Source organism: Rattus norvegicus, chromosome 5 (genome assembly GCF_036323735.1).
Source record: "Rattus norvegicus strain BN/NHsdMcwi chromosome 5, GRCr8, whole genome shotgun sequence".
Classification (NCBI taxonomy): Eukaryota; Metazoa; Chordata; class Mammalia; order Rodentia; family Muridae; genus Rattus; species Rattus norvegicus.
The window spans coordinates 150,673,667-150,689,192 of record NC_086023.1 but is presented as its reverse complement, the minus strand read 5'-3'; the positions used below and the strand labels follow the sequence as shown (position 1 = coordinate 150,689,192).

General features: G+C 51.2%; 1 protein-coding gene across 5 annotated transcripts in view; it reads right to left on the bottom strand.

Moving 5' to 3' along the window:
- Positions 1–3,249: 3,249 nt before the first annotated feature.
- The window catches only part of Wasf2 (WASP family member 2), a 65,211-nt gene continuing 52,934 nt past the window's right edge, over positions 3,250–15,526 (bottom strand). For all 5 annotated transcript variants that reach the window (NM_001394051.1, XM_039109782.2, XM_039109783.2 and 2 more), the window contains exons 5-9: positions 14,306–14,423; positions 13,211–13,341; positions 10,868–11,023; positions 8,210–8,721; positions 3,250–7,344 (exon numbers count right to left, since the gene is read on the bottom strand). In NM_001394051.1, the coding sequence (NP_001380980.1) occupies positions 7,187–7,344; positions 8,210–8,721; positions 10,868–11,023; positions 13,211–13,341; positions 14,306–14,423 (1,075 nt within the window). In that variant the 3' untranslated portion in view covers positions 3,250–7,186. The remainder of the gene's footprint in view (positions 7,345–8,209; positions 8,722–10,867; positions 11,024–13,210; positions 13,342–14,305; positions 14,424–15,526) is intronic.

The window sequence follows — 15,526 nt, the reverse complement described above, 5'->3', positions numbered from 1 at the left end:
CGCAAGGCCCTGGGTTCGGTCCCCAGCTCCAAAAAAAAAAAAAAGAAAAGAAAAGAAAAAAAAAAAAAAAGGCCAGGCTGTGGTGGCACATTCATTTAATCCCAGCATTCAGGAAGCAGAGGCAGGCAGATTTCTGAATTCGAGGCCAGCCTGGTGTACAGAGCAAGTTCCAGGACAGCCAGGAGTACACAGAGAAACCCTGTCTTTAAGAAAAAAAAAACAAACAAACAAGGGCTGGAGAGATGGCTCAGCGGTTAAGAGCACTGGCTGCTCTTCCAGAGGTCCTGAGTTCAATTCCCAGCAACCACATGGGGGCTCACAACCATCTGTAATGGGATCCGATGCCCTCTTCTGGTGTGTCTAAAGCTACAGTGTCCTCATACATAAAATAAATCTTTAAAAAAAAAAAAGGAAAAAAGAAAAAAAAACAAAAGTCAGGTATTACAAGACAGTGGCTGATAGAATTTTTAACACTTAGGAGGCTGAGGCAAAAGGATCATCAGTAGTTTGGGGTCAGCCTGGTCTACAGAGACCCTGTCTCAAAATACATAAATAAATGAATAAATAAATAAATAGTCACATAAACCCACCAACCCCAGTCACAGATAGTAAACCTGTGTGTAAGCTCACACGCATAAACTAACTCGGGTGAGTGCGCACACGGGCACACACTGGAAGTCCAGGCACACCTCACTCGTGCATGCCATATGTAGATGAACAAGCAAGCAGCCACGGGCTAGGGAGAGGCTCCCTTAGCTCGGCTCATGCCTCTTCGTAAAAGCAAGCCAGAGATTTACCCTGTGCAGTAGGAAGCAATGGAACCCACACAGCTTCCAAGATGCGTTTTCCCAGCCTCCCTGCTGAATGCCCAAGTCTAGAACCTCCTCTGGGCTTCCCCCAAGTCTTCAGATAGCCAAAGGGACCCTGTCAGTGTTTTCTGAAGGGGGAGGGGAAGAAGAGAGCTCCGAGCTTTAGCCGTCAGCTCCAATCTCCTTATCTCTGGACCCAAGCTCTGAAGGTGCTGTGTTCGTTCTCTTGCGAATCAATAAAGGTTTCTATTTCAACATCTGATGTTGTTTGCTGTGTGGTGCTGGGCAAGGTACTAAGCCCTTCTGTGCCTTTCCACATCTGTACAATAGGAATCAAAGGCTGTAGGTGGGCAATCCATTCAAGCTGTCCCCAGAAAGCCACTGAACCCTTTACAGATGTGCTCCACTCAGGTGCACATCTGGGAGTGTTACCTGCTGCAAAGACATTGGAACACCACAGTGGAATGGCTGCACCCAGTATCAGGCTCAAGGCCCTGCCGAAGAGAGGAAGTTCAAGTCCAGACAGAAAGCAGGGAGCTTGGACAGAACGGAAGTCAGCACCTCCACACCTTGTGTGAGTGCGTGCACTTGAGTGTGTGTGTGGTCGCCGTTCCCTAGGGCAGGACGGGTGGCTGCTTGCTGGAATGGGAGGGTATCTGTGTCGCACAGGAGGGCAATTCTACTTTGATTGGTCAGGATGTTCAGGCTGTCTGTATCCTTAAGCCTGAGGAGCCTCCTCTGTTGCCCCCACACCATGGGCCTGGGGGAGGGAGGTCCAGAAATTACTGACTCCATGATGTAGGTGAGAACTGGTTGCCAATCACCCTGAGCAGAGCTTCAGGAAATGGTGCCAGGTTGCCCTGGTGGAAAGGTGGCCAGGAGGGGGCAGTGAGCAACTGGCCGAGGCAGCCAGCCAGCACCATGGCTCAGGAGGACTGTTAGATGTGTTTGCAATTATGCCTGCTCCTGGAGCTGTGTGCTGACTTGTGTCCTTGTTTTGCATAAGAGCAGAGCCCTGTACACAATGTGTACGTGTGTTTTCTGGGCCTGGACTACATGCTACCTATGGAAAATGAGTGTCAATGAACCTGTGAGTGTGGGAACAGGGCAGGGTGGACCTGCGTGGAGCCCATACATAGGGAACTGGTGTTGTTCCCAAGTAGTCAAGGGCACAGGCTCCTTCCGCTCCAAAGGTCAAAGACGGCTGGGGCCTCAAGCTTGCTTGACTTCAAAGACCAGAAATAACGCTCACCTATTGTTGCACCTGTAAAACAGCGCGGGAGGGGAGGAGTAGGTGGGGCAGGTAGGAGCTGAAACCTTAGACACCGCCACTCCTCAACCTGCTGCGGGATGGATTGTTAAGCCGTATAAATGGCACTGCAGACAGGGTTAGGCAACTCAATGCACCTCTCTTCGTCAAACGGGGGACTCGCATACTTAGCATATGCTGCCTCTAGCAGGTAGTGGGCGGGCGCTCCGTAAACGTCCATTTTCCCTAGTTCCAGGAGGCGAAGCAACTTGCACAGGGTCAGGGCTTCCGGGTGGCAGCAGTGGAGACAGCATCCAGGCACAGGCCTCCAGTTTCCCAGAACCACACTCCTTCCCTCCCGTTCCTCCAAGGGCGGCTCCGACACCATTTTGTCTTCTGCCAGGGCGGGCGTCTGGCTGCCTGTCAGTCACCAGCTCTGGCGGCCAAGTGCTGACTAAACACAGGCCGCGCGGGAGGGGAGCGAGGGGTTCTGTGCCCCCTCCTCGGCACCCCACCTCCAGAGATGAGCTCAGAGCGGCTGGCGCAGCACTTGCTGACAATTCAAAACTTCTGCCCCCTCTCCCGGGATGCCCATGGGTGACTCTGTGAACAGCAGGCGTGGTGACCCCGCAGCCCACGGGGTGCCTCAGACCCTACTCCCTGTCTCTCCGGGCCGCCCCACTGTGTCTGCTGGGCCCGGATCTGGGTGTCTGCTCATAAATTACCCCCGGGGACAGTAACCCACAGCAGCTGTGCTCCAAACAACCGTTGCTTCCTGGGTAGGTCATTTTGGGGGGTCAGAATGTAAACCCAGCCCCCTCAGTCTTTCTCAGTCAGGCAAGAGAGGGGGGCTTGGAGCAGCCTAAACCTTTTTCTCGGATTCCATTGTAAACGGTTCTATTTAAGGTAAGCTGCTTGGGTCTGAGGCAGACAAGATGCCGGCCAGATGTTGGGAGGCAGCATCAGCATTCAGTGTGTGCCTCTCCTGCCTGGTGCAAGGAGCTGTGGGCAGCCAGCTCTAGGGCTGTCCTCACAGAAGGGGACCTGTGCCTACAAACTAGCCAGAGGCCTCCTGCCTTTGAAGCCCACCCATGCTGGACCCCTTACAGAGCTCCCCCACCCACCTGTGGCCCTCAGAGTCGCTTATGATCCCTTCTCCCAAGAAACACACACACGCACAGACAGCAGAGGTGACTGACTACAAAGACTTTATCAAATTATTGAAAATGTTGGCATTTAAAGTATTCATGCGCATACATAAGTTACATGGAATCTTCGGGTTGTAGGAGTACAAATACGATGGTACACACTGTGAGCCTGGCAGTGAAGCAAATGAAACCAGACTTAAAACAAAAAAAAATCGGATGTCCTAGTCAGGCATGGCTGAGGCAGAGGGTCAGGAGTTCAAGGCCATCTTCAGCTACATAGTAAGGTCAAGGCCCATGTCATCTACCTGAAACACCATCTCAAAAAAATTTTTGTGTGTGTGTGTATCTTCTTTTACCTGTAGGACAAGGGCAGAGGGGGCACCATGTGGGGTGGCTTCATTCCACTGCTCAGATTTCCCCTTCCAACCTCTGGGAGAAAAGGGCCTGGTATTCCCACTATGTGGAAATCTTGATATGGGAAACACCAAGAACCTACTGGAATATGTCCTTATAAATATATTTATATCAGAGAAAACAAGGCACTTTGGTAACATGATAGCTTTCTCTCCTATGTGTAAATCATTCTAGGCAGAAAATAAAAATTGGTTAGTTCCTCAGGTCAATTAACTGAATAAAGTTAATACAGGAACAGAATTGTCCTCAGCCTTCGCTGAGGCCCCACTAAAGTGAACGAGGCAGGAGGCACAGAAGCACTTCTCTGTGCAACACCTGGTCCCAGGTCGGATGGGCACCAGCCAAGCTCAATGCTTCACCCCCTCCTCCCCACAAAGGCTGACATATCTCCTGAGTTGGAGCGCTTGGTCCTGGCCCAGTGCTTCCCTCCCCAGGCCCTGAGGTCAAGTAAGGGGCTGCAGCAGGAGGCAGTCCTCGTGCAGAGCAGGGACACGGTGGGAATGCTTAAGCAGGGTCACCAAAGCCACAGAGACCTCAATCTGTCCAAGCTGGCGCTATAGAGTCAGAGGATCGGCGCCACGGGAAGAGATTTCACATTAGCCCTGACAAGGCCGCCTCAGCTCTGCAGTGACATTGGCCAGGGTCGTTTCTGAGGGCGCTGCAGCTTCCACTGGAGGCGAGCCGGAGCTTGGGCCAGCTGCTCTGAGCCTCCAAGGGATCCCCCCACCCCCTCCCCTGGAATGAAATCATCTCACAACCAAGGCAAAGCTACAAGTCACTTCTGACACTACCAATTGCAAGCTGGGCCCCTGGGCTACAGGAATGGGGGCAGGCCCCCTGGGCTAGGCAGACTGGGAAGGGAGGTGGCTCCTTGGCTTCAGCGCTTAAGAGTCCTTATGGGCCACTGCTTTATACACTTACAGCCTCAGCCCAGTTTAAATGTCACTAAACTTTGTGTTCCCCATTTACAGGATTCCACAAACACACCCACCTGCGCCGGGTCCTTTATTATTTTAAAGGGCTCTGGGTTTAAAGAAGCATGTTTTAAAAAACATTTTTTTTTTGGTGGGGGATACACATATGCCTAAGTAGAGCCTAGGGGACCTCTCAGCTGACTGGGTCCCCAGCCCCCCAAGCTGAGGAGGCTCTGCAAGGCCGACTGCTACAAAGCGCAGAGCTTGGCTGCATGGATTTTAATGAGAGCGTCAGGCAGAGCTGTGCTGTTGCTCTCCGGGACTTGCAGATCATTACCAAACCAGCTGTAGGATGAGAACACAGCACATAGAAACCCTAGGAGGTCACTGAGCTAATGATCTAATCCTACCTTCCGCAGACAGGGCCCCTCCCCATCTCCTTCCGCCCCCAGTCTTTCCTGGTGGACTCTGTCCATTCCAGAAGCCAGGCCAATACCGCCCCTTCAAGGTCGGAACAGAACCACAGTGAACGGCTCTGGCTCCCCTTTCTCAGAGAGCAGGAGGGGAGTAATTTAGTAAAAACCATTAGGCCCAAACCCTGGCCTGGCCAGGCCCCAGGACTTCTATTTGGAAGGACCACTGCCCTCCCCAGCCTCTCCAGGCCCCTGCTGGGCTGCAGCCAGGGTACCATCAACAGCCATTTTAAGGTTCTGATGAAAGAGCCTTCAGCTTCTAAGGCACAGGGTGGGAAACATGCACAGCATGGAGTTGAGCGCCAAGCCCTGTGCCAGACACTGGATTTGGGGGGACGGGGGTGGGGGATGCGGGGTGGGGGATGCGGACACATGGAGACACAGAGCACTCTGGAGTAGCCACAGCAGGAGGGCCTGCTGGCACCTGTGCTTAGTCCCTACCTCTGAGTTCAGGAAAGGAGGCAGAGGGGAGGTTCTCAGCAAGTGCAGGCGGCAGAGCCTGATTGCACTCTCCTCAAGCCGGAGGGGTTTATGAGGGCTTTGGCAATTACTACCACCATTTGCTGTGCTGGGTAGAGACAGATCCTGTTTCTCTTTGTTTCAGGCTCTGAAGCCAGAGAAGCCGATTTCAGCACAAGAGGCCACACAATAGTTGGGGCAGAAGAGAAGAAACCTTGCTGCTGGCCAGAGCTGCTCAGTTTTTTTCCTGACTAATAGCACCCGTGTATTAGTTCTGGGAAGGGAGGTAAGGGGGGGTCAGCATCGCCATGCACAGTGAGGTAGAGAGGCAGAAGACCTGTGTCTTTCTGCCTTTCAGCCTTCTCCATGGCTGCCAGGCTCCCCCAGGCAGGTACCTGCTGTGGCTGCCAGCCTGAGGGACTGAAGTTCCTTCCTGCAGCTGGCACAGTCTATGCTTAAATCGAGGAAACAAAGGGGGGAGGGAGCTGCAGTGAACTGCACAGGCACCTGCCAAGGCTGGCTGCCCCACAGCTCCTCTCCACTCTGCTTCCCAGCACAGCTCCCGTGCCACACGACTGGCTGGGGACAGAAGGAGAAATAAACGGTTACCAGAGAGGCCGAGTGTTAAAACTGTTCTGCTGAGCTTGGCACGGGCCGTGAACCCTCCAATGCAACCCCTGCATTCGGGAGGCCTGGAGTAGAACAGGGCCAGGCTGCTCTGCCCAGACTCCAGCAGGTGCTCAGTATTTGGTCCCAGGAAACACAGGTGACTTGGAAACAGGAAGCCTGGGCTCTTGTTCTACCACTACCTGTGTGACCTTGAGAGAGTCACTTCTCATCCTGGCCTCGGCATCCTGAGCAGGCAGGACCCAAGGTGCTCCATTCTCTTCCAGTCCTACCGTGCCCCACCTTCAAGTTTTGCTCCTGACGGTCGGCAGAGGCCCAGGTCCCTGTGCGTCAGGGTCGTTTGGTCACGAATATGAGAGGTTAAAACTGGGCTGTGCAGTCTTAAGGCACCTGGGGTGAGCAGGGGCATGCACAGGACATCTAAACACCACACTCACCAAGAGGGAGCATGGGAGGAAGGCCGCAGCCTCAGCCTTCAGCAGGATATCACTTCTGGGCAGAGGAGTGAGACAGTCTTAGGGGCCTGATGCCTTCTGGAACAAAGGCGTCCAGACCGAGCTGAAGTGAAGCGGCCCTACCTGCTGCAGAGGGCGGGGTGTGGGGGAGGGGGTGGCAGTCCACGTGCCAGGGCACTTGGCCTGCTTTATAGTTTCAGGGCACAGAAAAGGGACCAGCTGTGTCCACACAGACTGTGCCCACTGCTGTAAGACCAGGAGGTGGACAGCATTATTTGAAGTAGCTAGATGCAAGAAGGCCATGGGTGAGAATGGTTATCAGGGAAAGGCACTATCTCCAGCTGAAACCCAACCAAAGGGATCTGCTGTAGGGGTTTCCTTCCTGTTAACATAGAACAGTCACTGGAGGGGGAGAGGGATCAGCTCAGCCACGGCCCTCAGGAGCCCACAGCTGGGGACAGGGAAGAAGTGTATGGTAGTTTGAAGGAAGCACTCGGATAGATCTTTGGTTGTTCCAGAGAAGGCTTTGGCCCCTTGCAGTTCTTTGTCCTTTCTTCCTTCCCCACATGAGACTGTTACAGTTTGTATCTGAGAAGGCGGGTGGGGAGAGCAGAAGGAGGAATGTGGGCAAAAGGCAGTTAATCCGACCAGTCATCTTCATCAAATTCAGAGGAGTCGTCTTCTGAGTCGCTGTACTCAACAGCAATTCGCCGGGACAGGATGGTGGCCACATCATTGCCCACCACATCACGCTTCTCTTGCTCCCGCTGCTCTTCAACCCTTCGCAGTTGAAAGCCTGAAGGGAGAGTGGGCAGGGTCAGGAGCACAGCCCTGGCCTCCCGGTCCTCAGGACAGTGTGAGCAGGACGGGATTAGAAAGGACAGAGCAAGATGGACTCCTGCACAAGCCAGAAAAGAGGAAAGGCAGGTCCTACGGAACCAGCATCTCTAAAAGGAAGCCCGCTGGCTGTGGGCATTGTCCTGTTCTCCGCAGGCTTCTGAGGGCAGAGTCCCAGCACAGCCATCAGGCAGGCCAGAGCTCAGACTGCTCAGTCCGGCTACAGTGGGGCTTGGAGATTACCAACAACAAACCACAGCACAGCACAGCACACCCTTGGGCCAAACCTGACCCCAGTGAGAGACAAAGAGGGAGAGGGAGAGGGAGGGGGGGAGGGAGGGGGGAGGGGCTGGTGAAAGAGGGAGGGAGTTGACTGCTAGAAGAGAAGGGAAGGAGAGAAAAGAGAAAAAGACAGGAAGAGGCAGGCAGGGGAGATGAGAGAACCAAGGTGGAGGACAGCAGTGGAGCAGAGGAGTCAGCCGCAGCTGAGTGGCTGAAAATTTGGCCGATGGGCCAGGGACTCAATTTTCATCTGGGGGTCTTTTCCGAAGAAAAGTGTGTGTGTCCTTACTTCTAGGTTGCAGAATTCTAGGGTAGCAGCTTAAAAATAGTTCACACTCAACAATGATAGAAGGAACTCTCAGTATCTTAAGGAGGTCCCGCCCTGACCTGGAGGTCTGACTTCTCAGCTGTCTGGGAAAGCTGTTGTTCCCTCGAAGGGTCAAGGGTCAAGGGTCATCTCAGTTAAAGGGGGTGTGTCCTCAGCAAGACCCCGCCCCACCGTCTCAGTTAAGAGTGTGTCCTCTGACCACTGCTGGACTTACCTTGGCGGATGGCAGAAAGCAGGTCACTACGAGCATCACTCACAGCAGGCAACGAAGACTTGGGCTTGGCGGCATCAGAAACAGGAGGTGGTGGTGGAGCTGCAGGCTGGCCATCAGCACCACCCAAGGGAAGAGGTGGGGGCCCTGGAGGGGGAGGGGGAGGGGGAGGCGGAGGAGCGCCTCCAGATGGTTGGGACAAGGGAGGTGGTGGCATTGGGTAGTCAGCTGCTGGTGGAGGGGGAGGTGGTGGAGGAGCAGCAAAGTCAGGGTGGGGAGGGAAAGAGGGAGGCGAGGGTGGTGGAGGGGTCCCAGGAGACCCGAATCCTACAGATGGCAGTGGAGGCGGCACGCTCATTGGAGGTGGAGGTGGAGGGGCAGGTGGAGGGGCAAAGCCAGGTTTGGGACCTGGCGGGGAGCTCAGAGGAGGAGCTGGGGGTGGATGGCTTGGGCTGACCATGCTGGTTCTCTTGGGTCCAGCCAAGACAGATCCTCTTTGGTTGTCTGCAGGGTAGCTGAAAGGCCAAAGAGACGAGAGTCACCATCATACTCACAGTGCCAAACCTGCCCAGAGGCAGGCTCATCTCTAAGCTCAGGCCCTTCTTAGCGGACTCCCATTCCACTCTGCATCAGACAGATGGAAATGGCCAAAGCAGATCACCAAGGGGAAGAGCAGCATGGTGGGCAGGGGCCTCCAGCAGGACAGGAACACAACTGAGACTGAAGGAGACTACTGAGCGCCCGCCCTGTCAGGAAGACTGGCGGAGACAGCAGTTCAGGTCCCCTTTAATCTTTTTAAGATATGGCTCTTTCCTGAATCCTCCTGGAGTGTCCCATGGGTGACTGTCAGTTTAAACCTCTAGCTAGACATAAATACATGCAAGAAAGGGCTAGATTAAAATTCATCCACTGGATCTGCTTTTCTTTCTTTCTTTTTTTTTTTTCTTTTCTTTTTTTCCGGAGCTGGGGACCGAACCCAGGGCCTTGCACTTGCTAGGCAAGCGCTCTACCACTGAGCTAAATCCCCAACCCCTGGCCTATGAATACTACTGGATTTGGTGGGGAAGGATGTCCATTTGAAGTTGGAGATAGGACCTTATTATGTAGTCCAGGCCGGCCTAGAACACATGACAATCTCCTGCCGTAGCCTCCCAAGTGCTAAAATTATGGGCTTGAATTAACACACCCAGCTTTATTTGTTTGCTTGAGACAGGGTCTTTTTGGCTGGCCTCAACTCACACAAACTGGCCTGCCTCTGCCTTCCGGATGCTGAGATTACAGCAGCACCACTACTTCCAACTCCTGGCTAACTCCTGGCCGAGGTGTGGGAGAGTGAGGCTTACATGAGAGGATGAGAGGTTCTCTGTGTACCTTTGCACCAGCCCTGCACTGACAGCTACTGCTTAGAGAAGCATCTTACTATGCAGAAGTGCTAGAGCGAGCCTTCAATTCCAGTATTCCAGAGACAGAGGCAGGTGGATCTACGTGAGTTTGAGGCCAGCTTCGTCTATCTACATAGAGTTTTCTAGGACAGCCAGGGTTACATAAAAAGACCCAGTCTCAAAAACAAAACAAAACAAAACAAAAAAGAACAAAACAAAAAAAAAAAAAAAGGAGGAAGAAGAGGAAGAAGAGGGGGAAGAACAAGAGGGGGAGGAAGATGAGAAGCAAAAACGGTACCAGCACTAGCAGTAGAAGCAACACCTATTTGGAAATTTTCCACAGACCTTTAAGCCTCTACTACATCTTGACAAGGCATCAGCAAGAAGTGATTTTTGCGGCTGGAGAGATAGCTCAGTGGTTAAGAGCACTGGCTGCTCTTCCACAGGTCCTGAGTTCAAATCCCAGCAACCACATGGTGGCTCACAATCTGTAATGTGTGTCTGAAGACAGCTACAGTGTACTCATATATGTAATGAATATTTCTTGAAGAGGAGGAGGAGGAGGAGATAGAGATTTTGGAGGGAGAAGATTTGGAATTAGTAATTTAAGGGCCAGGAATGAGGAGAGAGAGGAAGAGGCCAGCACCATTTTCAGTCTCCATCCCAAGGCCCTTCAACACACTCAGCCACTAATTAGGCAGTGTCCAGGGGAAAAGAGTACCTCAAAGGCCATAGAGAGGAGAAAGGAACCGAGGGGACAGTGAAGTCTGAACAATTCTCAGACCCCTTCTAGCCATCATGGGCAATCCTTTGTTCACTTCTGCCCAAAACCCCAACAAATACCCAAAAGGACAGATTGGAAGTCACATAGTATTTCCCCTTTCCCTTAGTGTACTGTCCCCCACTCACCTACCCTCATCCCTGGGCGTGGCCTAGCACTTATGTAGTCCAGGCTGGCCTTAAATTTCTTATCCTCCTGCCCCCGAGTGCTAGGATTACTTGTTTGGCCACCACACTTAGCTCATGGGTAAACTGAATGCAGGAGCTGAAGCAGCTGTCTACGAAGTCTCCCCATCATCCCTAACCCCCCTTTATGAAAGCTGATGTGTACCTAATACGGGGTAACAACACCTCTGCCAATACTTCATAAATGATATTCCTATTATCTGCACACTCTTGACGGAAGTCACTTTAATGGTCTTGACCTAGATTTTGAACTCTTACTTTGTTCTCAAGTGTTTTACTACCCAGGATGGATGCACGAGGTTCTACCATTTACCTGAATTCTGCTGGTGGGGGAGGCAAGTTGTCATCAGAGAATGAAGGGGAAGGTGAGGAGGCAGAGTCCGACTGTGGCGGTGGTGGGTAGCTTGTCGCATCCACGTTTTCAACAGAGCCAAAGTTGCCATTCTGGTACACCAAGGCGGGCGAGTATCTGATGAGACATCAATGTCCAAACACACAGAGCTTGAGTGCTCTCTCTTTTCTTATTAAAAGATACCATGTAAGTGCGTTTGACACAAAGATGATTAAGGAGGAGCGAAACAAGAAGATTCCCCATGTGTTTCCTGTTACACCAAAATTATACTTTAGGCTGGGCATGGTAGTATGTGACTCTGGTCTCAGCACCGGGGAAGCAAAGACAGGTGATCTTTAGGACTTTGAGGCCATCCTGGGTTCCATGCCAGCCAGGGTCAGATCGTGGGAGCTTTTCTATTTAAATGCTCTCCTCTCTCCTAAATATCAGGTACAGATAGACTGACTCCCAAACCTTCCTAAAACAGAGAATGAAGCCAAACCTCACAGGTTAGGTACAAACACGTGACTCACAGCCTGAGTTTGAGGAAGACAAACCCCTGAGTGTTAAAGGCTAAGGAGGATTTGACTGCAGAAGCAAGCCTAGGACCAGTACGGGCTGCCATGAAGCAGTCAGTCTACACAGTTTCCCTACCGTGTCCTTTATCACATGAGCAGCTGCCTAAAGCAGGATGCTAGAAGACTGGCAGCGGTGGCATATACCTTTAATCCCAGAACTCAGGAGGCAGAAGCAGGGGGATGGCTGAGTTCAAGGACAATTTGGTCTACAGTGTGAGTTCTAGGACAGCCAGGGCTACACAGAGAAATCCTGTCTTGAAAAAACCAAAGGAAGGGGGTGGGAGGAAGCAGTGTGTTAGAGCTGGCTGCATGGAAACCCATTCCTCGGAGCTTTAGGCCATGGGTGAACTGGCTCTGGATGAACACCAGAACTTCATACACACATGAACACATCAAGCAGGAAGCCTCATACTAGCTTAAGTATACCGGCACCAACTAGCAAAGCCGGCCTGTTCCACCTGCTTTTCCTCTCCTTTCCTTTTCCTGCCACTGCTGCCAGAGCTTATCAAACAGGTCCCAGGCACAGAATTGTGGGGACATAAATAAATCAGATGATATTCTAATGTGAAAAGTCCCCAAACCTGGACACACATCTCTGACAGCTTTACCCACAAGCATGCTCATACAGCCTAGCCACACAGCCAATTCCAAACCTCCAGGAAAGTTGGGGTATGGGGGGTGGAGGGAGGCTAGCTTCTCATCTTCACTACCCAAGCCTCAAAATCAGATAAACACCTTTGACAGTTGGCATTTATGGCTGTAAGAGTCACTAATCCTATGCCACATGCCCATCAAAATAGGATGGGACTGTGGAACAAAATGGTCCCTTACTGGGCAGTGAGATCAATGAAGGCCCCTTTAGCACTGGTTTCTCTGTAGAAAGGTTCATTTCTACTATCTTCCTCATGCTTATGAAACAAACTCCTGAAGCCAGGAAGAACAAGTGTCACACATGTCAAGATTTCCATGGCGGAGTTATTCTAAAGCAAGAACTCTTCCTTTTGTCAGCGCCCAGTATGGACTGGCACACATCTCTGATAGTCAGGTGTAATGAATTTAGAGGAAAAGCCAGGGTGACTCTCACACCAGGCAGTCATGGTGACTTGGCTTTGAATGTCACAGAGGTCAGACATCAGGATAAGCAACACACCAAGCTTTAAAATCATTCTGCCTCTTTAAACCTCCAGTGTGATGTGGTATTGGGGAATGGGTCAGTGTGCCATTCCCTACTTCCTCAGAGAGATATTTGCCTCCATGATGGCCCTGCAGCCTTTCCATACTGACTCTGAGGTCTGCATTCAGTCCTTTGGCCAGCCTCTCCCAACACTGGCTAAAAATTTGTTTTGGTGACCTGCACAGCGTGCTTGTTCTGCCCCTCGTGTGCCCAGGCCTGCTCTTCAGCACAGCCTTCATGTGTGTTCTGGAGGCAAAAGGCTTCCAAGACTACTGTTCTTGCTTTTCCAATCTTTCCTCCAAGACCTTTAGGTCTATTGGTTTCTGGCAGAGTATCAGCATTAGAAACCATGGGCCTTCCCTTTCAGACCAGTCTAGTCCCCACATTTAAATTTCTGAGTCTCTTGACTTATTTAGAAATTTTAATCACCGGATGGATGCTCTTAAGAGAAATCAATTAACAGTGTATTAGCCTAAACCCTGCAGCCAGGTTTCAGAGGGGGCAGGTATCAGGCCACAGCCTTTGTCCTGAGGTTCCCAACCGTTCCAGAGAAGGCTTCAAAGCATCACCTACCCAGAAGGCCCCAGCTTCTCCTTGGACTCCACAAATTCTTGTCCCATTTTCATCTTCTCCCACTCTTCCTTGCGTGTCTTGATTTTACGTGGGTTCACATTCCCTCTGTTTGGATTATCTTTCTTTTCTTTCTAAAATGAAAAGGAACAGAGAAGCCTTTGTAAAACATTTTCCACAGTGCTTCATTAAGACTCTACCCCTCTTCTCGGGCACACACTCCTGAGATGACTTGCCCAGATGGCACACGGTAACAGCAGAACGTACAGAATTACCAGGTTTGCAGTGACCTAGAGGCCATCCAACTCAAACCACCTCCTGGGCAGACGTTTGCTCAGTCTCACACACAAGCACCTCTAATAGGAAACCTTAGCTGCCTCTCTGGGTAACTGCCTCACATCTTTAAGCGGCTCTAATTACTAAGAAGTTAGTAAACAGTTGTTTGTTATTTGCTGTGCCACAAAGGTCAGTCAAGGGATGAAGACTGACAGCTCCTGAGATCTGGGGCAGATAGAAGGAAATGGTTAAAAACAAAACAAAAACCAATGAAGGAAGGATTTTCCAGCTCCTGCAGCCGCACTAGCCTCTGGCACTCTCTTGGGCCTGCTGACAGCCATGCTAATGGGATTGCTGGGTCAAACCTGGCAGGTCACATATCACCAAGAGCCTAAAGAGAAGAATCACAGGAACCAGGCAGTCCTGGCCCCACCCACCCAGTGGTGAAGGGGTTAACCTGGTACTTGTCCCTGAGAAATGAGCTGCAGAGCTGTTGTGAACTGGACCAGGCTAGGGACCAGGCTAGCTGAGCGGCCAGCAGTTAGGTGCAGTTTGCAAGGAAAATAACTGGTGAACAGAAAAAGTCCACTTCTAAAGCTCGGCGCATACACTCAGTTGTCACCACAGTGCCAGGGAGCACGGGTATTCTGGTGTGATTTACATTTCACCTTGGTGGCATTTGGTGTGGACACGTTCTTTTTTTTTTAACCTGGCGTCTGAGCAAGCAGTCCCTTGGAATGACTTCACATCAGGACGGCTTCCTTTTTATCCCCTCTCCGATTGTGCCTGCAGACGTGTAGGACAGAGGCCCCTTTCCCTCACCCTGTGCTTTCTCTTCTCTTTCATGATATCCTTGGTGTCCTGCAGCATCTTCTCCTTCCAAAGATCAAAGAAGTACGAAGGGTTGGTGTAGAATTTGAGCGCCTCTTTTCCGTCGTCCCTGGGGTAGAAATGGAGACAAGTAACTGTCAGTAGAGAGCTGAGCTCCCAACCAAATCCAATATTCCAAACACTAAGGAGTCAGGACACCATTTGAATCAATCGCATGTTTCCACTCCCATACCAGATTCTCAACGGCCCTAATAGTGCCCGCCCCTCTACTCCTCACAAACCTTTGCCAAACCTTCAGTTCCCAGGCAGGAATCTGCATGGTCAGAGCAGGAACAGGCTAGGCGGGCAGGAATTCTGATTATTTCTAATCACCTGCACAGTCACCACAAAGATATCTGGATACTGTGTATTCTAAGGAGACTCCTGCTGCTGGTTGCCCTTCCCTATCCATTCCCCAGGACTCTGTAGAAAGCGCTGAGGTCTTTTCTACCCACTGTGTCTCTGTGTACAGCTGCTCTTCTACACACAGATAAGGAACTAAACACACTGTACTTCTTGCTCCCTTTTAGAGTAGATCAGTGTCCAATATTGCTGTAAGGAGACCCACTGAGCACAAATGGCCAGCTGTTTTAAAACCACAAGATCTATTGGGAAGCAGAGGCAGCCAGATTTCTAAGTTCAAGGCCAGCCTTGGAGAGAGAGAGAGAGAGAGAGAGAGAGAGAGAGAGAGAGAGAGAGAGAGAGAGAGAGAGAGAGAGAGAATGAGTTCACAGCTAGGCCTACACAGAGAAATCCTGTCTCACATAACAAAAAGACCACGAGGTCTTAGTGGGTATGGCAATGCAAGGACGGAGTGAGCTACTAAGAGCTGTTTGCCACACTCTGTGATCCTGACTAGAATCTTCTACTTGGGTATGGGGAAGCTTCCACTGTTCACACAGTGTGTGCTTAGGGGTACGGGATTATTATTCTTCTAAAATAAAAGAACTGGAAGCCAGGAGGGAAGCATCAGATATTCAAGGCCAGCCTACACTATGTACAGAGGATGTGTCACAAAGAGAACTACACAGAAAACATCTAAAAGGCTGGTCTGAAGATAGCATGGTGTATATACAAGTTCTAGGATGGTCAGGACTACACAGAGAGACCCAATCTTAAAAAAAAAAAAAAAAAAAGGGCAAATCAACCAATCAACTAAAACTTTTTTTTTTT